We start from the raw sequence: 24,602 nt of genomic DNA, 5'->3' as shown, positions 1-24,602 counted from the left end.
TTAAGTCTTACCTCTTAAAAAGCCGCGACAATAGCCATGACTGATAGTGACATGTTAAATGGAAATTGTAGGGCCCCTGCCAAGCGCGGGGCCAAAATTTGGAGCAATGGGTTAAAACGGCCGGCCCTATAAATAATGTTCCAATGTTCAACCTAACATTTGTAAGTTATTAAGAGCAAAATAATCGCCCTACAAGTTTTATAAAAGAGGCATTGTCTTTTTTACAAAGCTTATATAAACTCACTTTTCTGTCTGTCTATCTGGTAAAAAGTTTGAACATGTTTTTCCCACTCTCGGATCAAGTTGAAACTTTGCACACTTATTCATTGTACTTGGCAAGACACTAATCAATTAAAAAAATATATATAATTAGTTAATTGAATATTGATGATTAATTATTTTGTTTAATATCGAAATAAGGGGAGTAAATAGCCTACTACTTAATAAGAGATGTAGATGTATATATGGATTTAACCCCCTTATTACGTTTTGGCACGTTTTTTTTTGTTTTCCCACTTCCCATTCTTGGATCAAGTTAAAATTTTGCATCTTAAGAAACATGGGCAAGTTAGAGGCAACCAATGATCTTTTTACAACGTTTATATTCAATCATTCGGCATGTTTCTTGTATGTTTTGATTTCAAATAATAAAGTACTGATCCGAAAAATAATTGGTTAATTCTGGCGTATCCGAATTGATTGATTATAAAATTAACAACGATTGTGGTCTCCGTATTTCTTCAGCGTACCACCACCAGCCGTGAAAGGGCCTCCACCACGCGTACGACCCCTTGAGAAACGGCACATTTAGTGGAGCCTTTCCTACATCCTCTCCACCTGCAATGCTTTTTTTCGCTATAATGAGCCTTGGGAACACATTGGAGGAAATGTTTCTTGTCCATATTAGTCTATCAGTCTATCTGTGTCTTCCCTAAAAAGGGTTAGGGTGACTCTGTCGAGAACAGCTACCTTAGCTACGTCACTAGATGATTGTTAAATTTTAAATACCGTTCTGCTCTGATTAGATTACTACAGTGATCCAACAGAGATCAATCTACATCGGTGGAAAACTTTAAAGAAAGAACTCTCCTCTGAGACCAAACATGAAAGCTATACCGACGTCAGAATGCACGTGTCTTCCACACCAGACTACTGGCCATTTTTTAGCTTCATGATCATATTGGTAAAGTCATGACGTGTTTGTAGTTTTCAATAACTTATCGTAGTGATCATCTAAGATGTCATTTTATTGGTTGAGTGAAATGAAGTCTTAACTCGAATCACTTGATATGCTCATTCTTTGTTCATTGCAATACAACGGAATTAGCGACATAGCGCTATTTTTTTTTTTGTATGGGTACAATTAATATTGATAACAATAAATTTAGTTGCAATTAAAAAAATATTCATTCGAATATTTTCAAAATTGTGTTATAGACCCTATTTATATTTTATTTACAATCTCGATGATAAGATGGGCCAATGGTGAAGCTAGGGGAAAAAGAAATTACGATTAAATTTTTTAAATTTTAGTTAAATGTTTTTAACACTTCTGGGATTCCTCCCAGATCTTTCTTGGGCCAACTTATAGATAGAACTAGACTTCACTAGAGTCTAAAAAGATTTCACATCAATCATTTTCTTATTACTTTCACTTCAACTGTTAGCATATAGGCGTAGCTGTGTCAACAAAAACAATCCTTACATGTAGTAACATAGTGTAATGATGATGCCACCACCTTTGTAAACGACTATTTATTGAGAAAAAAGCTTAATACTATTTAGTAAATAGTATTCAAAAACTATAATCAATAACATAAGTGTTTACAGTAATGGCATCCTTATGCAAATCTCCGTCCTCCAAGCGCAACATTTAGTTGAAGAACGACGCTATATTGGCCAACTGTTTGGACCGGTTGTAGGCGGTTGGAAAGGTGAGAGCATCGCTGGGAGAAATGCATTGATCTGTAAGAAGATCAAATAAAAAAATAAACATCAAGTTAAAAAAAAAAAGACACATTCCATTCTTAAGTAGAAAAGTTTTCAGACCACTGAGGTATGTTTGTAGGAGGGTACTTGCCCATCTTCCCCCCCCCACACACACACACCTACCCGCCACTGCTGAGACAAAGTGTCACGTGATGTTTCCTTTCCTCAGCTCCAGTTCAGCTGTTTGTTGGTGTTGTGCTTCAAACATGGTGTCGGTCTCAGGGGTGTTGGCACACTGAAGTACATCCGTGTAAACGTCCCCACCTATCTCGGCACAGAAACCTACTCGAGACTTGAGGAACCCAACCCTTGGCTTGGACCACCAACGCATGCGTTCTATGGTAAATGTATGGCATTGGTCAACTTTCATTCCATTTTATTCCACAGTCTACATAACACAGGCTGTTCTTTGAGATTCGGAGAGGTCTTCCACCCATAAGTCTGCGTTTCCATTTAGTTTTTTCTTGTAAAATTTGAACACAAATTTGAATATAGGAGCTACGCTGTTGCGTAGAAAGGTAGCTTACCCGTGGGCCCGGGTTCCAGAATATCATGGTGGGTCCCCACCAGGGCCGGTCTTAAGCCACTGCAACCTATGCGGCCGCAGTGGGCCCCGCGCTTTCATAGGCCCCGCGCTAAGTATATCTGTAATTGCGTAATGATGCAAAATATACGAAAAAGTCGTGGAAATTATTTTTAAAATCTCCTGAAAATTAGACAAAATTGCTATATGGAAAACACAAATCTTACGCGAATAAAAAAAGCATTGTCAGCTTTCATATTTAATAAAAATTTAATAATAGTGCGAATTTTAACCGAAACGAAAGTTCCAATAGAACTAGAATACGTTTTTAAAACGATAAAAACCCGAAAATGAGAACATAATCACTTGTAGTGAGACAGCTGAAACAGATTCTATGAAGAATGCAAAAACTGGAGTGGTGAATGTCGTAAGAGAAGAAGAAAATGATGTAACACTAACAACTGTTGTAAGAAATGAAGGCAATAATGTAATAACTGATCAACATGTAGTTATAGATAATGAGCTAAATGTGGTCGATTCATTGAGAAATCTGGATTATCCTTCCATGTGTCTAGAAAAAAATGGAAAAATCTTGTATTGACTATTTATTACAAAAAGGTCCACCTGAGATTACTTTGGAGAATTTTCCGAAAAATATGGAGTTTAGACATTTCACTTAAGTGCATTGCAAACCAAACCTGAGTAATGGTGAAAGTGTTTTGCGTCCTTGGGTGATATATTCTGTGTCAGCAGACAAGATCTATTGTTTCTACTGTCGTCTACTGGAAAAACAAAAAAGTTCCTTTTTAAATGGAGGATTTGACCAGTGGCAAAGCTTTACCATAAGGCTAGCAGAGCATGAAAAATCGCAAAGGCATTTAGACGCCATGACCAGTTACGTGAAGCTGAAGCAAGACTTAGTAAAAAAAACAACAGGCATTGACAAAGTTCACCAGAAGATGCTTTATTCTGAAACTAAACGTTGGACTAGTTGCAATTGTACGATTTCTAGCGAAGCGCAATTTAGCTTTCAGAGGGACCATTGAAAGACTTAAAGAGCCAAGTAATGGGAATTTCCTGGTCTAGTAGAATTACTTGCAAAGTTTGATCCAGTAATGGGGGAACAACTTCGACGTGTTACCAATGCAGAAATTCATGATCGTTACCTGGGAAAGAAGATTCAAAACGAACTTATTACTGTAGTAGCTGATGCTGTTGTGAATTCTATCCTTCGAGACATCAAGAATGCATTGATATTGGATTGTACTCCAGACATAAGTCACAACGAGCAGATGTTATCGGTATCTCTCAGATAAGGGTTAATGTGAAAGAGCTTGTGGTTGTGTATGAACGTTTTAAGTTTCTTCCTGTTGTTTCTTCTTGTGACAGCGAAAAGAAGTTGGCTGGAAACATGGATGTTGTTGCATCTTTCCAGCCAAAAGTCAAAGGAAAAGGCAGTATGATAAATCTGTGGAAAACTTCACACATCGAAAAGCTGTATAAATTATATTAGTGACAGATTTTTTTAATTTTGTAATTTCTTAATTATAATACAAAAAAAAAATTATTGATTTGTCCGATGGGGGAAGGTGATTGCATGTATCGCACTTCCACCTGTTTATATTATATAGATATTCGACTAATTTTGTTCACAAACTATGATTTCTCCATAAAAGTAGGACCGCCCCCCCCCCACTCAAAGGGTTAAGGTGGGAAGGGCAGTAGAGGTATTTGCTCCTCCCCTTCCAATCGGCCAACAGGTGAACGACATAATATCAAGACCAGTTAAAATACCAATAACGTTTTAATCATATAGATATTTAATTGATTCTGTTAGCAAGCTGTGATTTCTACAAATGAATAGGACCGCCCCCTCCTCACTAGAAAGTTTATGGTGGGGGGGGGGGCGGATTGATGCCATCGCCCCCTCCCGACCCTACCAAAACGGCCAAAATACTAGAAGGGGGGCGGGGGCGAAATAACCTAAAAATAGGTTGAAATATAAATAATTAGTATATATTATTAACATAAGTAATAAATTCGTATACAAATTGTGTGAATTCTATACTAAAATTCGTCAGCGATCGCCCCTACCGCCCCCCCCCCTGGATCCGCCAGTGTCTCCAGTGGGATTTGAAGCTAAAAAAAACCCCTCTTCCTGATGGCTTTTTTAAAAAGTTTAAAACCCCTCCAGATGGTTTTGAGTTTAAAATCCCCCTACAGAGAGTTTTGAGGTTGAAAACCCCCTCTTCAATATTAGTCTAAATCAAACTATAGTCACCAAATTCTATGAGCGTAGCTAAATGGGGTTTTGAATTTGTTTTAAAAAAAACTCCAGAGATTTTTTTAGTTTAAAAGCCCCAAACAGATGATTTTGACGATAAAACTTCTCTTTTCGATATAAAATCTAAGCAAACTACAGTCACCTAATTCCAAGAGCGTAGCGAAGAGAGATTACAAATTTCTACCAGTGGCTGGGCTCCATTAATAAAGTGCAGTGAATGGTCATCTGCCGAAATTGAAAAACACTAAATGTGGCTCAACAAAGATGGCTAAGACGGATTTTAGGAGTCAGTTATAGAGATCGGGTCTCAATCAAGGAAATCCTATGCCGAACTGGGAGTCGACCCCTTAGTAAGGTTGTGACAGAGCGTCGCATGAGGTTTGCGGGACATGTTCTCCGAGAAAATGAATTACGCATAATAAGAGTTGCGTTGACATGGAGGCCATTACGAGGAAAGCGCAAACAGGGACATCCTAGTACAACTTGGCGCCACACTTTCATGGAGGTCCTCAGAGCAGGTGGGAAGAGGCTTCAGACATTGCCAGTGACAGATGTTTGTGGAAACAGCTTGCCGCCCAATGCGCCGAAAGGCGCGGGAGGATCTAAGTCAGTCAGTTTAGCACATTAGGTTTTTGAAAAAAAACTTTTAATAGCAGGACAATGCACTGTAGAATATGCATTTTGTTGGCTTTCAATAACGGAAATAGTGCTTGGCGGCGGGGAACCCCGCTTGGGGAGCTCACAGCGCTCCCCCAGACCCCCTTGCTGGCAAGGGCGGGGAGTCTACAATTTTCCACTAACTCCAGTAAGAAACATCTTCCGAAAGAATGAAGAGTCAGAATGTTATGAAGATTAATTATATATATATATTTACACTATTATACACACACACCCAAACACATATTTTAAATATATAAATATTTGGCCGGGTGGGGGGGGAGAACAAAAATCCCTCCCCAACAAAATCCTGGCTACGCCCATGACGTACACTATATTTACCATCGTTATTATTATTAGATCTAGTATTAACCTATAGATGTAAAAAATTAAAGTGTAACTCTGTCATGACCATGTCCAGCTGCAGGGGCGGTGCTAGCTTCCTGCATGAGAGAGGATTATCGCCTGTATCAAAGTACAGATCTCAAAGGCTACAAACCTATGACCATAAATAATTCCAATTATTTCGGCTGCTGTGAAAGAAAAACACACATGGTGAATGTTGCAGGAACCACAACTCTTACAGAATGTATAAGTATGACAAATGGTAGGCCTAAATGTACAATGTATTTCCTTTTTTTTTTTTTTTTAAACTACAGTTGACCCTTGATAGTCCGGCATTTACAGGGTGAAATTGTTTATTTATAAAAAGTTGGCTTAACTTCAACGAATTAAATTGTAGTCTAGGCCTATATCATGACATGTAGTCTATATCATGACATGTAGTCTATATCATGACATGTAGTCTATATCATGACATGTAGTCTATATCATGTAGGTATATGTAAAGAAAGGTCTATTTATGATGTAATAAAATATTCTCTTAGACTTTCTTTGGTATAAAGTAAATTTTAAAAAATGTATTGATTTAACAAGAAGAATACTGAATAAATACTTTTTAAAAAAGTTTTTATTAAGCTTAGTTCTGTCAATTACTTTGGATCAGTCAGGTGATTAAATTTGTAATTTGATCTAGATTAATAATAATAAATATTTTTACCAATTGTTTTTGTTTAGCGCAATTTCTTACTTTCAGCTATTTTACTACGCTATGATCCTATCACTTGTCTGAGCCGTGGGGAAAGGAGTGGGGGGGGGGTGAAAGAAAGAGGTATTTGGGTGAATACTACACCGTGATCGCATTTTAAATGCTTTTGTCAAATAAAAAAAAATATCTAAAGAAATAGTTGAACGATCTAAATTCGAACTCGAGGGCGAAAGCCTCCACAAGTCAACACACTAACCGCTGGACCAGGGAAGTGCTTATGAAAATAGGTTTTATGGTTATCTATTGTTAATGTCCAACTCTAATGTCTAATGTCTCTACAAATTATAAAGGAGACTCAATTCAACTTATAACACCACATCATTCAAATACAATTTCTTACTATTGTTCGATATACCAAATAAAATAATTTATGACCAATAGTTAATTCTCCAAGAACCGAGACGCTTAGAGGAAGTTGGTTGGTGTTCTATGCCCCAGAAGGGACCACAGGCAGAGATGAGAGACTCTCATCAACTGTGGGCCACAAAAACAGATGACTTTTACATCATCTGCTCCATAGATAGCAAGGTTTTACTGATTTACAAGCACTTTCCCCTTCCCCGCCCATCAACTCTAAAATTTAGGCAAGTAAGTGAGCACTAATTAAATTAGCCAATCAGAATTGTTTTCTTAATTGTCAGATCTCATGGGGGTTAAAATTAAATATCCTTTTATTTCTTTACCCGTCTCTCTCTCTCTCTTTCTCTCTAACCTCCTTCTGTCTTTTTCTTTTTCTTTGAATCTCTTCGTTTGATTAGTTTTGTTCATTGTATCTTTCTAATTCACCTTTACATTCAATGTATCTTTCTAATTCACCTTTATATACATTGTATCTTTCTAATTCACCAGTTATGTACATTGTATCTTTCTAATTCACCTTTATGTATATTGTATCTTTCTAATTCACCTTTATGTACATTGTGTATTTCTAATTCACCTTTATGTATATTGTATCTTTCTAATTCACCTTTATGTACATTGTGTATTTCTAATTCACCTTTATGTACATTGTATCTTTCTAATTCACCTTTATGTACATTGTACCTCTTCTAAATTTGTCTGCACATTACGTCTAATAAGTTAACACTGTAGCTCTTCTAGACTGTGTGTTCACTGTCTGTTTTATGGGAATGACATCTCTGCACAGAGCTTGGCCAATGGACGAGGGGTGTTATCTGTAGTCATAGGAACCCCTCTTTGAACAGCGTGGCACACATCATCAAGCCTTGCTGTGTTGGCTACCATGGAGAGTGTCAGATGGTATCCAATGAGCACTGTCTCTTTCTAAATGGGATCTTCCACGTCGACTGCGACCACTGTGTTCAGGTAAACATAAAACCGAATCTAAACATTAGGGGGGAGAACTGCTGGCAATGTTTGCAGTTGTATAATCTTGAGGAAATTCAAAAGGGTTACTTGACTTTTTCTTTTGAAAAGGGGCGCACAAAAGGATCAAAACAATTCTACAGAAAGAAACTTTTTTTTTAACTGACTCACAGCAATTGCTCGAGATTTTACAAAAAGCATATGACTAAATAATTGGCATAATAAAAAAAAAAATTTTAAATGTTGAGTTTTTATTTTTTAAAAAAAGTTTGTTCAAGTTTATTTTCAAATTATACATTCAAAGTATAATACGCCTTCGTCGTTTTAGCCTAAAGTGACAAACCAACGACCGAAATACAACAATGAGGCGGTGTGCCCCCTACCCCCGTGCTAATCAAATTAAAATAGGGAACAAACTATCGAGACAAGCCATCGGGAAGTTGGTCTTATTTGACACGTTTAGGTTTTAATTTGGCACGGTGCAGGCCAACCTTTGACTCGGAGGGAAGAGCGTCTTGTGTTCTGTATGCCTGTCTCAGACTTGACAAATTAAGAATGTGACAGGTCGGTGAAGCCTGTTGGTAATCACTTAATTGCAAGGAAACATAGACACATTAAGCGCAACTGTAAGGCTTTTAAAAAGTAGTTCTTTGCGCTTCACTCAATCAGATGTTTAAGATGTACCTAGTACATTTAAAATTAGAAGTCTATCAATGCCCACTGTCGAAAAATAACGTATTTGTTCCAAAAGTGGAAGCTGTTCAAATAGATCTAGAAAAGAAAGCGATGTCCTATCTAGTCACCTTATTGAATAAAAATTAACACAATTTCTTACATTAACAGGTAAACTGCCTGATTGATATTTGTAAGCTAATGCCATCCATCAGTGACGTAGTGCCACAGGCAGGCGCCCCTTGGCTACCTGGTCCCGACACACGATGGCAATGGTGGCGCTTTCTTACTGCCATCCCACTCACGTTTGGTTTTGTGCACTTCGCCGCCATCTTGTTGGTAGAGGTGCTTCTGATGGTACCATTGGAGACGTCTGCTGGCTGGCACCGAGTTATGATTCTTTACTGCTGCAGTTCAGTGGCAGGAGAAGTAGTAAGTCACGAGATGGTCACGTCCTATCAACAGTGTAGCCTTTAGGCTTGGCTCCAAGTTGTCTGTCTTAATGGTTTGCCTTTGCGTGTGTGTGTGTGTATATATATATATTTACTCTATGCTATAAGTTTTTGTTGTTGTCATTTTTTATAAAGTTGTACATTAACGGATGATAAAGATCTGACTCGATCCAGGCCTATCGAATTAGAAAAAAATAAAGTTTTACACTTTATAATTTATAATTACTTTATAATGTATACAAACGTGGGTTTTAATAACGTATGGTATTTCTACTATTTCTACATGTAAACAGACTAGGGGTTATAGGAAATCTCAATTTGTAAAAATAAAATCTACAGTTCAATCGCAATCTTAATTAGTCCATATACTCTGCTACATAATTTTTATATAATTAAAAGAGTAAATCATAACACATGATGGCTGCCTATTCGTGATTATGTGCTCTGCAGTGTCGTCTCGGTGGACCTGGGTTCGAACTCTGCCACCGCCCACCTTCCACCCCCCAGCCGTAATGTGGGGTGTTTGGGCTATTTTGAAGTATGGCCTAACAATCATAACATGTAAAACAAAACAAATTACTTATCAACAAATTACTCGCTTAAGTTTATGATTGTATGCAAAACTATTTCTTTTGAGCGTCCTTATCACCAGCCTTCAACATGAAACTCTGCTAGTGTTCTTGTGTCATATGATGCTTAGCAATATTTCAACATTAGAACTCAGAACTAACTAGGTCTAGCCACTTGTAGGCCTACTCGCTTTTCAGCGCACCCCTCGGCCCTCCCCCATGTCTTGAAATGTAGCCTAACATATTTGCAGGTGGAAGATATTCAAATTTCCTATCTCTTATCACTTGCTTTATAGACACGGCACAAGTTGCCCATTTTGTCAGGTAGGTCCTATATGTCTTTCTAAGGTCTAAAAGAACAACTTCTATGATTGTTACCGCTCTCGTGACAAACTAGAGGAGAAGATAGAGCGAATGCCGTGCAAAATTAAATTGAAGGCAATAAGATCGATTTCAATAAAATTGTTTTAATAGCAACAGATGGAGCCAGAAGTATGACTGCAAAAATAAAAAGGGCAACAACTCTTTGAAGCAAAATAAACCGCGAAACTCTTATGTTACATTGCACCAAAAAGCGCTTTGTGTCCAAACCTAAATAGTTGAGAACATGAATTTGGTAATCAACGATTGTTAACAGCATCTTGTTAAAAGCACTCTACCATCGTCAGTTTAAAGAATTCTTAAAGGAAATAGAGCTCCTTCTTCCCAATAAAGTGCGATTGCTTTGCAAAGGTGGAAACGTTTCGCTGTGTGCTTGAAAGAAATAAATACATTCCTCAATGAAAAAGGCATTAATCGCCCTGAATTAGAGAACGACCAATGGTTGCAATAAAATAAATTGTTACATTATGGTGGATATAACAGCGAAATGAAATGAGCTAAATCTAAACTACAAGGAAAGGGAAACCCAGCTTGTGTTTTGGTAGAAGAATTCGTTTGTTTTGAAGAAAAATTAATTCTATTTGCAGCAGATATTCCGAGCAGTAAATTACTTCGTTTTCAATTTTAAAAGCAATATCGCAATAAAGCCAGTGCAACTGTTGACATTACTTCAGCACAGTTATAAAATAAAAAAAAACTAGATGAATTTTCTGACAGATTTGAGCAATTCAAAACCAACAAAACCATTCTAACATTCATAGTAAACCATCTCAACACAAATAGTAACGATATCCCCATTGATCCACTAGAAATTGATACTGGATCTCTAGACATGCAATTGATTGATTTAAAAAGTAAAACTTTGTGGAGTGGGAAATTTACAGAGTTGGAAATCAAGTTGAAAAAGTTGGAGCTCCAGAAATGTATGTGCGTAACGCAACAAAAGTGAACAGCTTTAAAAGAAATGCCGCGAATTGAGGCACTTATATTCTACGCATGGAATAGTCTTCCAGATCGCTGAAGTTGGCATTTGGAGTGCTATCTTCGGATCGACAGATTTGTGCGCGCAAGCGTTCTCTTGCATGATATAAATTATAGTAAAGTAAGAAGCCAACTAACAATTGAACATTTAGTGTCATGTTGGAAGCTAAAAACAAGTTATGAGCCAAATGTATCCAAACTTTTTAAAACCATGCAAAGCCATCGCTCCCATTGAATTTGTCTACTCAAATGTATGTTATTGAAATGCAAGTGAGTGTTGTATGTAAATGTTTAATTTTTATAATGCTTTACTTATATAGGCCTAATAAGTAGTTATCTAATAATGCCATAGATATAGGCCTATTATCTAATTTGTTGTGAAAAACACTACTTTTTGTATAGGCTATAAACAAATAGATATTTTTTTCTTATGAATAGGCCTAAATAGATGCTTTTTTTTTTAATTTAAAAAAAACTTTATTTATGCAATTACTATTTATTGTTAGCAAGTAAAAATTTTGTGGCTCTTTAAAAACTTTGAAATTTTGTAAATTGTAATTTTTGACTGTTCCGACTCAAAAGGTTGCCGACCCTTGCTATAGTACTATAAAAATATATCTTATATTGTTTGTTAATATCTTAGTGTTTATAGACGATTAAAATCACAGAAGCACGGTATAGGGATATAAGCGAATCCATTTCGACATACTAAGTAAAGGTAAAACAAAGCCTATCACTGACATTTGATGTGGTCCATTCAGGCACCGGCCCACCGGGTATTTGCTAAAGTCTACTACATTTATTTCATTTGATCAGAAGTTGATTTTGTTTATATTATAAATAAAACGTTATTTAGTTGTTTTTTTTTTCACAAAAGAAAGTTATTCAAGTTATTTGAAGTTTTATTAGTTAAAATATATTACGCCTACAACGGTTTAGTTATCTACCAGCAATTTGGTGCTATAAGTCAACGACCGGTAACAACACCGCCACTGGTAACGCCCATAATATTGTTTACATTACAGTATTACAATGAAGTAGTAAGTGATTTAAAAAAAAAATAATTTGAATACAAAAAGTGTACATTAAAATGTACTTTCAAGAAGCAGTGAATTCTTTCAAAATGACCGAAGCTAAAATTCATTGAGAAAAAAAAAAAGCGACAATAACCTAGATATAGAAGTATATTTATAAGTTCTAAATCTAGATTTAACCAGTGTACTGAGCAATGAAGTAACATTTACCATGTGCCTCAGAAAAAAGTGGGCGTTTAAAAGTGCGTTGCCTTCAGATATATAAACAAATCTAGTACCCAGTAGGCCTACCGTACATTTGATTCAAGCTCGTCTACAGGTTACATTTAATTTAAGAAAGAACATAGAGGATTACCAAAGTAGCAAAATTAATAGATTTCTAATTAACATTTCAAATTCAGTAGTTTGTTCATGTATGTAAATGTGTTGTTTTTACTGAGAAAGTTTGATGCCCCCGTGCGGCCTATTTCAAAGACATTGTCGTATTCTTACAGTGCAAACTAGACTCGACCTTACTTTACGTTTAAAGTAGTACCGGTAGAGCATAGATCTGTATACGGCTCCCTGTACATTATTTTAAATCAAAGCATAATAATTTGTATTTGTACAGATTGGAAGCAACATTGAGCCTGACCTACCCCAAGTTGGGTCCACCAGTGGCGCTGGCGGAATCGTCGGAGTAGCTGTGTTAGAACTGTTTCAGGCTTGGAGATTTATGCAACATCCGTCGTGGGAGGCCATCAAACTTGTATGTTTGGTAGCTTTGTTTTTATTTCTTGGAACTGTACATTTAATCAGTTTATTTGCTTTTATTGGAGGCGTTTTTGTTGGGATGATGGGCTGTTTGACTATAGTTCCGTATATAACTTTTGGCAGACGACTTAGTCATTTACGGTTTCGTCTGGTTCTCATTGGATTTTGTTTGTTGTTGCCAACTTTGATTTCTATTCAAATTTTATTTCACTTTGTGCAAGACACAAAGCTGTGCCCTAATTGTGCAGAGTTCGAGTGTATCCAATACACATATGTCATGTGTCAAACTTATAATAAATAAATGGTTCTGAAAATAAACTATCTTATCATCACTTGTTTTACTTTTGTCATTTGTTGCTTAGTGCCGTACAGAATTTTCTTACAGCTATTTATCAATATTAAAAAAAAACAAAAAAAAAAAAAAAAAACCAACAACCTAGTGGTTCAGAAACATTATTTATTGTCTTTTGAGGCCAACTTAATTTTTTTGGCTTCAGGTTCATCCTCTTCCTCCCCTTCCTTCAGACTGTCTTCATCACTGTTAGAGAGTTCATCAGAATAAGCTTTGAGCAGCCATCTTTTCTTACTTTCTAATGTTGAGATATTCTTGACTAAAACAACAGATTTGCAGGTCTTTCTAGACTCTGTGTCAGAGGAAGAAATAAATGTGTTTACTTACAAACTAGACTACATGTTGGGAAACAAAAAAGCAAATCTCTTAGAAAGGAAAATGACTTGAATAGTAATATAAGAAAATGGAGCACCAAGTTTATAAGTTATAAAGTTAAGGAAAGTGTTTCAATGAAATGGACAACCTCAAGAACTTATAAACAAACTCATCAGTATACTTACTGGCATGCATCAAAACTGCTCTACAGTTTTTACACACAGCGTCTTTGGCTTGAGAGTGATTTAAACCAAACAATCTTCCTCTATCCAGAATTAAGAATGAAATGACTGAATATAATGATGTATTATTGACAATGACTATAACAGCTCATCAAAAAAAATAAAAAATTAGTATGACTTTAACAAGTTAACAAAACATATAAGAAAATAAAATGTCATAACTTTATCAAAAGGATACAAATTGATGACATCATATGGACTTCTCAGATCAATAGGCTGAAATATTTTATTTAAAAAAAAAGTTCAAATACAAAAAATCTCATTTAAAAAAAACAACAACACTAAAACTAAACTATGACAGCAACAGATACAGAACATGAAACTACTTACGTTCTCAGCACCACTACTGATTAGAATATTCTGAAATAAAGTTCAAGCTTACAATAAAACAAACTACACAAAAGTGCAAACAGAATTTTGTTCTTAGTATTCATATGTCAATAATATAATACAGGCCTTTAATTACAATATAAATGATGAGCAATAAACAAATGAAATCTACACAAGATATGACATTGATGCACTTGCGTTTTGTATGTGTGGTTAATTTATGTTATTTAATTTAAATTAGCATACTAAAAATACTCATATCTTACCTTTTGACATGTTGCTGCAACTAGATTCAAAGCATTTGATATAACTTGTCTTTTGACAGTGCTATTAGTTAAAGCAGGACCGTATTGAATTTCAAAATGGATGCCTCTTGATGCTGCCTGATAACACACATAAAAGATAGTTAAATCTGAATTGGTTAATGTAACATAAATTAGAAATGTTCCTTTTATGCATGTAACTTAATGTATTGAATTGAAGAAAAGAGTTAAACAAAGTCAGCTTAAAAAAAATGCTGTCTTAAAGTGATGAAAGATTCGTGTTATTGTAAGGAAGTTGATGAAAATCTAACATAATTTCTTATAATATAGGGCCACCATAAAACAACATTAAAATAACATGACTTTTACCAACAAAAGTCTATCTCCAATACAGCATCCTAAAAAACCTTACACTCAATATACCATCCTTAGCCTAGACCTTAACTGGACCAGACTCTGGTTTGATGCGAGCCATCATGACCCTTGATCTTCTTTTTTCAAAATTGGCAAACAAATGTGTAATACCAGTCCATGAATCAGAATATTCAACTTACTAGACTAAGGAGTTGTCTTTTGAGTACAAATCCTATAGTTTCTGTCAGGTCCAGGCATATTATATCAACTTCTAACGTTTCACAAGCCAACTGCAGTACAGAAACAACCACAACAAACAATTAAAATAGAGTCAAAGCTAATTATTATTTAGTAAACTGTTAGTCAACCCAATTCAATTGCAAGTTTATTGATACTTAAATACACGTTCCTTTAAAACATTTTTTTTTCTGGAGAATAATTGAAAATAAATACATAACATAACATAAAAATATTTATGAAAAAAACAATTTGTAAGACATTAAAAATTTTTTAATATCTTAATTTTAATGAACAATAAAATGAGATGTTGCAACAACTTGATAGAAAACAGCATGATCATTAGACAAATAAAGAAAACTATGCAAAATACAAAATATTTATATATATATATATATTTTTTACTATTTCAATGCCATTTTTAAATCAAAACCTTATTTTTCACTGTTAACTGTTATTGAAAAATTTAATATTCCTATTTTCTTTAAATGGGGGTGTGGTGGCTGAGTGGTTAAGCACATGATTTCCGAACCTGGGGTCCTGGGTTCAAATCTCTACGAAGACTGGTATTTGAATTTTAGAATTTTTAGGGTGACCATGAGTCCACCCAACTCTAATGGGGACCTGATTTTAGTTAGGGAAGAAAAGGCAGTGGGTCATTGTGCTGGCCACACAACACCCTCCTTGTTAACCATTGGCCAAAGAAATGGATGACCTTAACATCGTCTGCCCTACAGATCACAAGGTCTGAAAAGGGAACTTTACTATTATTTCTTTTTTATGAATCATGTGGTTAAAGTTTTTTCTAGGGATTACATTTAAAGTTTCTAACCTTATTGATGATTCAAAATCATTTAACAATTTCCTTACATGCTTTGAAAGAAGATTGAACAATAGAGCACCCTCATAACTAATTTTAAAATTAAACTTTTTTAATAAAAGTTTTTAAATAAGTATTTCAACAAGCCAGTATATTTTCAAACATTACCTGAAATGTTTTACTGCTTGTTGGTTGAACAGCCAATATATCATACATTTGTAAATCTGCATTGCCCTAGATAACATTAAATATACATTTAAAAGAAAATCAGATTAGTTTTCGTAAATATAAATAATATATATAAATAATATATATATATATATATGGATGTATGGATGTATGTATGTCCTGAACAGAAATCAAAACCGTTTGACCAATCTTGATAAAACTTGGCAGAAATGTTCCTTGGGTACTAACACCGTTTGACCAATCTTGATAAAACTTGGCAGAAATGTTCCTTGGGTACTAACGTAGACCGTAGTTTATGTATTGTAGCCCTAAAACAAACTTAAGACACTCAAAAAAAAAAAAATTTGCCCAACTCTATGAAAGTATAGTATCTTATAAATCTAGGTCATGTTTACCATGTTGACATTAGAAAAGATCAAAAGGATTTAGATCTAGATCTAATTTTAAGAACTACACTTTGAACAGATAGTTTTTTACTTTGACACATGAAAATTACAAAATATAGTCTATTGATTTCATTATTTAATAAAATTAAGCTTCAAATTTGTGTTTCAAAAGCATTTTACATAAATTTGATCCTTATATCTGCAAATCTAGAAGTCCTGACATACTTTATAATCCCATTTATTTAACAAATTGGATTTAGAATTCCTGACGTACATTCTTTCATTAGACATTACCCGAAAGGTTACACATCTCTCTATTTCCAAGTCTAAAACTCTAATTCAACTCTAAGATGATAGAACTTCTCTTCTCAAAGATAGTTTTATAATTAAACACATGAACATACTAATTATAGTCCATTCATTTCATATTTTAATCAAATCAACATTCAAATTTTTTCTAAAGCATTTTACATACATTCATTTGCCATTAGTGCAACTCTATTCTTGATATCGCGTAATATTTTTTATTCATGAATTCATGCATTCGCTTTACTTTAATAATAACATTATTATTTTCTTTATTTTTTTCTAATGCACTATATCAGTGACTATATCTGCAATATGCAAGTTAAGACCTGCGGGTAATATCTGTCTAGTATATATATATATATATATATATATATATATATATATATATAAAACTATAGCATTTAGTGCCAACTTAAAAAAATTTTTTGATAATTTTAATTGATTTAGATATATTTATTAGTATTTCAACTACAAGCGATTTTTCTTGTCCAAGATTTGTCATTATACAGTTCCAGATTATTCATAATTATCATCTATTCAATAATAGTTTAATGATTTTCTTAAAATAAAAATAGTCTGGAAATATGTAAATTAAATAGCTTTAAAAATACCAATTTGTGAGTATTTGAATCATCTTGCAACACAGCTGTGATTCTTGATAACTGTTGAATTTTTTTACCTTTTGACTGTTAAGAAATTAAGAGAATCATTGAGAATATATATATAACGAGATCTACTTAATACTTTATTTTTTTTTTAACCTGCACATAAAATCTGCAAGGAAATAAAATCATGACCGATTCTACAGATTGCAATGCTATATAGATTATGTAGAGCATGCTGCTCTTGAAACAATTGTAAGACATGAAAGGGTTCAGATGGTTATATAAATAACAATAATATTAAATTCCAAAAAGGAAGATTAATTATTAAAATTTAATCATTAAGCATATACCAGTACAGCGTTTTATCTTTACATAGTTACATAGAATTTCTATAATGGTTATAAAAAAACAACAACAATACAACCAACTTCTTTTACCTGAAGTGATGCAATACTTTTTTCATTCAGAAGTATTTCTGAAGGCGGTGTGATTTTAATCTAGCAAATATAGAAATTTCTAAAATTATTATGCATTCAAAATATAGTAACTAGAATGTCACTAAGGTAATTAAACTTTGTAGTATCAGCTAAAGAAGTAAGACAAATATCCACATTTTCCAATGACACCTTTTGATCTTTCTTTTTTTCTTTACTTCCTTGTAAGCTTTGCAGATTATTGTTTACTATGACTGACTCATAGCCCACTGTGAAAATAGAAGATGCATGAAATTTACTTTATAAAACCAAACAAAAAGAGATGACACTGAGCTTTACAGTTGCATGGACCTGAAATTGAATCCTGGTCCTTGGACTGAAATTGAACAAAACTAAACATATCTCAGATAAACTAAACATTTTCAAATACATTTACAATTCATCTCTGTACCTCATAATTTAGAATGCTTTAAGTTAAGCTAAGCCCCAGCTCCCACTGAGTGAACTTATATGATATGATAATCCCCATAGTTGGCTCAACCTTTTTTGACAAAAAACATTAAACTCATTGTAGTTGTTGCATTGAGAGTGACTGTGATTTGTCTTGTAAGTTACTTATTTCTAGTCAGTAAATCTAGTCTAGTATTACTGCAAGACTCTAGAAACTAGATTCTAGATTATATATATATATCGAACAATATATATTGTTATATATAGAACAAATCGCTCCGCCTGCCTACAAAAACCAATGTCTACCAGGTGCTGGTTCTCTCAACCCTTCTATATGGCTCTGAGACATGGACACTATACAGAAAACAACTAAGACTTGAGCGCTTTCACCTAAGATGTTTGCGCTCCATCATGGACATATGGTGGCAAGACCGCACTACAAACAGCGATGTCCTTGCGAACGCCGTATGGACAGTTACGCTGGGCAGGGCACGTATCCCATATGGGAGATGAATGTATGCCAAAGGCAGTCTTTTTTGGTGAGCTGAAAGGTGGTTGATGTAACAGAGGCGCCCCATGGAAAAGCTTCAAAGACCAGCTTAGGCGTCAACTTTCCTTAGCTGACATAGAAGAGAGCACCTGGATGCATGCAGCCTCAGAACGAGACAGATGGAGGTCTCTCATGAAGGCAGCAGGATAAAAACAAAATCTCAAAGAACCCCATTTTTTTTTAAATGCCAAGAATTTACTAATTTATTAAATATATAAATATATTAAATATATATTTCAAAGCATTTAAATAAAAAAAACATTAAAATGTTTACTATTATAACTGCAGAATTTAAATATGATATATGTCAATAACTCAAATTTGAGTTCAAATAAAATGAATCTGAGTAAGATTACTAAGAAAAAGAAGAATTAATAAAAGTTCAAAGATTCTACTAAAATTCTAGTCTCTAGAATATTATTGAAATATATATAATACTAGATTCTAGATGTATACGGTAAAACTTTCCATCTAAGGACCCTTTTGAAGAATGTTACGCAAGTGGCAGCACAGCGCTGTCTATCTGTCTCTTTTAGCAAAGAGAAGTATAATTAATTAATAATATATTTAAAAAATTAAAATCTATATTACGTAACATAGATCTAAGATTTACTAAAAGAGGAGAGAGGGAGAGAGAGAGAGAGAGGGACAGTGACCGGGCGTCAGTACGCCATCATACGTGCGGATAGACAGCTGCCAAATAATTGACCTGAAAAACTAGGGGCCTTCGATGGAAAGTTTTACTGTGATAGTTAACTAGTATACCACTATAAATATAATAATATTATAATAATATTATAATCATAATGATTATACTACTAGATAGATACTAAGTGACTAAACTGTAGTGTTACTCACTAACTCTGTTACTGTAAATATTAATTTAAATATATATAAATACTAAAGTCAGTAAAGTGTAACAGTAGTAATAAATCAATGAGTAATGAGAAAAATTTTCAAAAATGAATGAGAAAATAAAAGTGACAGTCGACTTTTAAAGTATTGAATTTGAAACTTACATTCTGTTGCAACTTCGATTAAATCAAACAGTTTTTCTGGTGTTTGGCATTTAATGTTAAAATCGCAGTATGCTGGAAGCGCCATAATGATAATCTAGATTTTAGAGATAAGTGAAAGTTTGCTACAGATTATCCAGATCACAGAATCACTAGAAACACAAAAGAGTTGATTATACTACATGTAGCCTACTTTCATTTTTAACATTTTCTATTCGCACGAAAATACTTATACAAAGTCTAAGAAGCTCTATTAACACTAATTTTTTTTATTTTTTTTTTTACACTTGCCGTTTTTGAGTATTTATTTATAGATTTATACAAATTGGGTTCACATGGAAATGTGAAAATGCGTGGCAAATGAGGCATTTAATTTTACATATAGATATCTAGGTCTACACATTTTTTCTGTAACGTTTAAATATATGATACATATTACATACATATATAAAGCCCTCACCCCCTCCCTTTTTTTTTTTGTGGCTACGCTCATAGAATTCTGTGACTGTAGTTCGCTTACATTTTATATTAAAGATGTGGCTTTTAGCTTCAGACCCGGCTGAAAGGGGGGGGGGGAGTTAAACTCAAAACACTCTGGAGGGGGTTTTAACTTAGCATAAAGCCCTTTAGATGTTTGTTGTTGTTTTTTTAACTCAAGACCCCTTTTGGCTACGCTCATAGAATCTTGCTATCTCTATAGTAGGCCTATAGACTATAGTATTTATGCTGACCGAAGTAGATTGTAGTCAAACTGAGTTTCCATTTGTTTGGACCAATGGAATTATCTTATGCTCTAATACATTGCAGTGTTTCTCAAACTTTTTTGTCTGCCGGCACAGTAAAAAAAAAAACTACAAAAATTTCGCGGCACACCACGAAGAGTAACAGCTGTTTTTATAATAAAAACAAAAAAAGATTTGACCTGTTTCTAAGTATTGCATTGTGAAGGATGTGCCTGTTTTTGAGAGCAAATGCGATCTAATCGAGGCTCCAAAGTCGACAAACAAACTCGGATTTCATCATCTATTGTGAGAAGTCCCTTTCTTTTCTTAGACTTGATTTCAGTCGGTGTTGAAAATCCAAACTCACAAAACCATGAAGATGCAAATGGAAGAATTATTTTGATTGCTTTCAAACTGATTGCAGGGTATAACTTGTTGATTGAAATCCAAAACACATCCAGGCTTTTCTCGGCAAAACTTGACTTAAGAACTGCATCGTTTTTTTAAATCAACGAGCTGCTTTTCTTCTTCAGTTGTCAGATTTGTAGCTTCATTGTTTCCAAATGGAGAGCCGATCCATCCGTACTCATTTCTTCCAGCTGTTGAAAAGTAATGCTGCAATGCTGACTGCTGGTGTGTCAAAGTGTCCAGATTTTCGGGGGTGATTTCTTTATTTGAAGCATTGTAAGTAAGAAAGCAGCTGAAGACTCCTTTCGAGATCTTACTTTGCCACAAAGACATTTTTTCACTAAATGACTTCAGTTTTGAGGATGCAGTGATGATTGTTTCCGAAGATCCTTGAAGATTTAAATTCACTTAATTTAATTTGTCAAATAAATCAAAGAGAAATGTCACCTTAACCCACCAGATCTCGTCATGAAAAGAAAATCAAATTCTTTTTTTTTTTTCAGCATCCAAGAATGAAATCAGCTCTGCCTTGAGTTGGACGACAGGCTTTAACACTTTTCACCTGGAGAGCCAACGAACGTTGGTGTGATACAGGAGGCATTTGTAGTCGGAATCCATTGCTTCACAGAGCTGAGAGAAAAGTCGGGATGCAAGCGGTCGAGATTTGATGAAGTTTACAACTTCAATCACTTGATCCAGAACAGTCATCAAATCTTTCGGCAAAGATTTGAAGGCAAGAGCTTCACTGTGGATCATGCAGTGAACAACTAATTTATTTGGATTTTCTTGACGCACAGGAGTGACGAATCCTTTTCTATTTCCCTGCATGGAAGGACAGCCATCGGTGCAAATGCTGACACAGTTTTTCCACTGAAGTTTGAAGAGCAAAATGTTTTCGTTCACCACATTGAAAATATCTTCGCCTTTGGTCGTAGTTGGGCAAGTCTTTGCAAAATAAGAATTCGTTGACATATTTTTCATCCTTTATGAACCGAATAAAAGCTAGAAGCTGAGCTTTGCCGCTAACATCAGTGGATTCAAGAGACCACAGCAGAGACACTTCATGGTCAGTCACGTCGAAGTGTTCGCGTATTTGATCTTGTAAATCTGACGATAAGTCTTCAATTATGTGCGAGATAGTATCATTTGACAAAGGAACTTTTTTTAACTTTTTCGGCGGCATATGGTCCAAGGATCGTTTCAACAACTATTGCTAAAGCTGGTGCAATGACTGATTCAGCCTCTGGGTGTGCTTTCTTGCGTTTTGCTAATAACTGAGCAACCTTATAACTTGCAATCAATCCCTCTTCTGACAGCTTTAGGTACTTCGTAAGTTTCTTAGCTTGTCTATTTTATTGAGCCCTGATGTTTTCAAAGTATTCCTTCGGTTGCGCTTTTACAGCTGTATGTTTTGTATTAAAGTATCTCTTTAATTTGCTTGGAACAAGCGCCTCATTCGACAGAATTGCATTGCAGATCAGACAGAATGGCAATGGAGCATCTTGAGGTCCCGAAGATATGAAACCATATCCGATGTAATCTTATTTGTATCTTCGTCTGGTTCCTTGCTTTTTATTTAACGCTTTCGCAGTTTCATTCTTGCTAACGTATTTCTCCATGGATAACAATGAATAATGCTTAGTAATAATTTGTTAAAATTAGCATACACCTAAACAATTTACATGAAACACATCTCTTATTATTATTGTTGCCAATTCAAGAACTATAGTACTGTTATAGTGGAAAATTCCACAATAGCTAACACCCCCTTTCTGTCAATATGGAGCGATCCATAACTATTGCAAGTTGGGATGTCATCGCAACGTAAAAAAAAAACATTTAATAGTAGGCAGACCTGGGTAACGCTGCGTGTGTGGCGTTCTGAAAACTCACGCGGCACATCTGCAAATCTTCGGCGGCACACTAGTATGCCGCGGCACACAGTTTTTTTTTTTTTTTTTTTAATAATAATAATAATCTTTATTATCCGTAAGGAAATTTGGTTTACAATTTGTGCATTGCACCAAAAAAAAAAAACAACAACAACACTATAACTATAGAAAACCCTAATGTACATTCGCACAACCGTCACCAGTCTTATTCATAATGTACATGTGAAAGGTTTATATCCGATAGTTTCTATTTAATGATATGGTTACTAGGGGTTCAAAAGAGTAATATTGGTTCTTGTATCTACCATCATGGAATCATGACACAAAGGGTGTTTATCCCAAACAGCTGCCTAAATGGGGTTTGTTTTTTTGCCAATGACTTTATCAGCACAAGTTTTAAAAGGAAACCTCAGAATTTGCGCTATTCAGTTTTAGCTCTAATAGCATGAATAAAAAGAAAAAGCAGAAATGTGCCTTTAGTATATTATATTGTGTCTTTCTGAGTATTTTATTAGGTTTTGTTTTTGTATTTTTAAATATGGTTAATATATTGATGTAAATTATTCTAGATGATATTACGAGAAATCAGTCATCTACAATGGGCAACCACCGCCAGGAACTTTACATAGATCCAGAATTCTTTATAAATCTAATTTTGTTTCAACATTTAACCGTTAATTAATTAATGCTATAATTATAAGTATAGATCTATCATCTAGATCTAGATCTAGTAATCAAGTCTAGTAGCAGTGGCGTCACTAGGGTGGGTGTCATCCGGTGCAGTCAACTTAGGGTGTCACACACCCCCCTCCCACGCTCCCTCCATCCGAAAAGTTTCGTGTTTTTTTTTTGTTTGTTTGTTGAGCCATACTACACAGACTTTGAACTACATTCATTGATTGTTAAACAACTAGAAAATGAGTGTCAATTAAATTTAAAAATTCAGTTGTTACAATTTATCTGTAGTTCAATTTTGCAACAACGCAACCTTAAGTAAATTATTACAATGTTTTTTTTTCTTTTCTTTAATGTGAAAGTGTCGTCTGTTTCATTGTCGAACGTGTTATGCTTTTGGTAAAGAAAAAGTTGGATTAGCCACCACTTTTTCAGTAGTTTAAAGGTAAGCCTACTTTAATGTATCTTTGGCCTTCTAGTAAATCTTCTCCTAAAAAATTAAAATAAAGCAATGATAGGTAAAATAAAAGACATCTGGCAACAGATCTTAAGCTGCGCCTCTAAATACTATAATTCAAGTCCCAAAAAGCTCTTGGAGTCTGGGAGCGCATGAGGCGCCCTGACCGCACTTCCCCGTGGTGGAGGTTGTCCAAGCCTGAGCAAGCTATTATTGCATAGTGCAGAACAGGCCACTGTCCTGTTGGCTCATATTTCTCACGGAAATAGGAAACAGTGTCTCATATTCTTTTTGACTGCCCCAGACTTAATGCTGACCTCCGTCTCAAATGGAGTTTGATGATGATGATGATGATGATGAAAGGCTATAAATTTAGAACGAAAAAATATTTCCATTGTACCAAACATTTTAGGCAAGAATGCCGCAAGAAGCATTTCTTAAAAAGAGTGTTGACCACATTGATTAAGTGAATGTTATACACATCTATAAAAAAGCTTTTCTGTTGGTTCTTCAAATTTCCTTGTACTCCTTAATGGCTCCATAAACCGAAGCTGCCTTTTTTTAATATTCTGCTCTCGACATATCATAAATTCAAACTCACTCATTTCTAGACATAAAGTAGATATACAGATATTAAGATATAGATATATCCAGTAGGCCTACTACTTTTTCCCAGCTGCTAGTGTCGATTTTGAAGAGCTTCATGTCGCGTTTGCATACATCCGTATAACGTAAGAGTGGGCGACCAGCGGCTCTCCTGCCTTCTAATAATTTCATTAATCGGATCAGTGTGTACTATGTCAGGTGTGCTTACAAACAAAATACAACGGTGCTTGCAGTAATTCTGACTCTTATAAGTATATCTTT

The 24,602-nt window shown here is 34.7% G+C and overlaps 2 protein-coding genes across 3 annotated transcripts in view; one reads left to right on the top strand and one right to left on the bottom strand.

Annotated features, from left to right (window-relative positions):
- Positions 1 to 13,065, top strand: part of LOC106051650 (uncharacterized) — a 38,025-nt gene extending 24,960 nt beyond the window's left edge. The window contains exons 7-12 of one of the 2 annotated variants that reach the window (XM_056037904.1): positions 1,026 to 1,183; positions 2,159 to 2,330; positions 5,875 to 6,060; positions 7,709 to 7,887; positions 8,731 to 8,991; positions 12,587 to 13,065. In XM_056037904.1, coding sequence (XP_055893879.1) covers positions 1,026 to 1,183; positions 2,159 to 2,330; positions 5,875 to 6,060; positions 7,709 to 7,887; positions 8,731 to 8,991; positions 12,587 to 13,030 — 1,400 coding nt within the window. In that variant the 3' untranslated portion in view covers positions 13,031 to 13,065. The remainder of the gene's footprint in view (positions 1 to 1,025; positions 1,184 to 2,158; positions 2,331 to 5,874; positions 6,061 to 7,708; positions 7,888 to 8,730; positions 8,992 to 12,586) is intronic. The other variant, XM_056037910.1, reaches the window with a different exon arrangement.
- A 100-nt stretch (positions 13,066 to 13,165) lies between these two features.
- On the bottom strand, positions 13,166 to 19,768 carry LOC106080182 (ribonuclease P protein subunit p30-like). The gene is made up of 11 exons (XM_013241508.2): positions 19,585 to 19,768; positions 17,758 to 17,834; positions 17,569 to 17,628; positions 17,138 to 17,212; positions 15,811 to 15,876; positions 14,786 to 14,875; positions 14,235 to 14,351; positions 13,969 to 13,998; positions 13,817 to 13,854; positions 13,582 to 13,661; positions 13,166 to 13,373 (listed from the first exon to the last, which is right to left on the bottom strand). Exons 1-11 carry the CDS (start codon positions 19,667 to 19,669, stop codon positions 13,183 to 13,185), a joined length of 909 nt encoding a protein of 302 aa, XP_013096962.2. The 5' UTR covers positions 19,670 to 19,768; the 3' UTR covers positions 13,166 to 13,182.
- Positions 19,769 to 24,602: the final 4,834 nt, after the last annotated feature.

This window comes from Biomphalaria glabrata, chromosome 1 (assembly GCF_947242115.1).
Source record: "Biomphalaria glabrata chromosome 1, xgBioGlab47.1, whole genome shotgun sequence".
Classification (NCBI taxonomy): Eukaryota; Metazoa; Mollusca; class Gastropoda; family Planorbidae; genus Biomphalaria; species Biomphalaria glabrata.
This window is presented reverse-complemented; position numbering and strand designations above follow the sequence as displayed.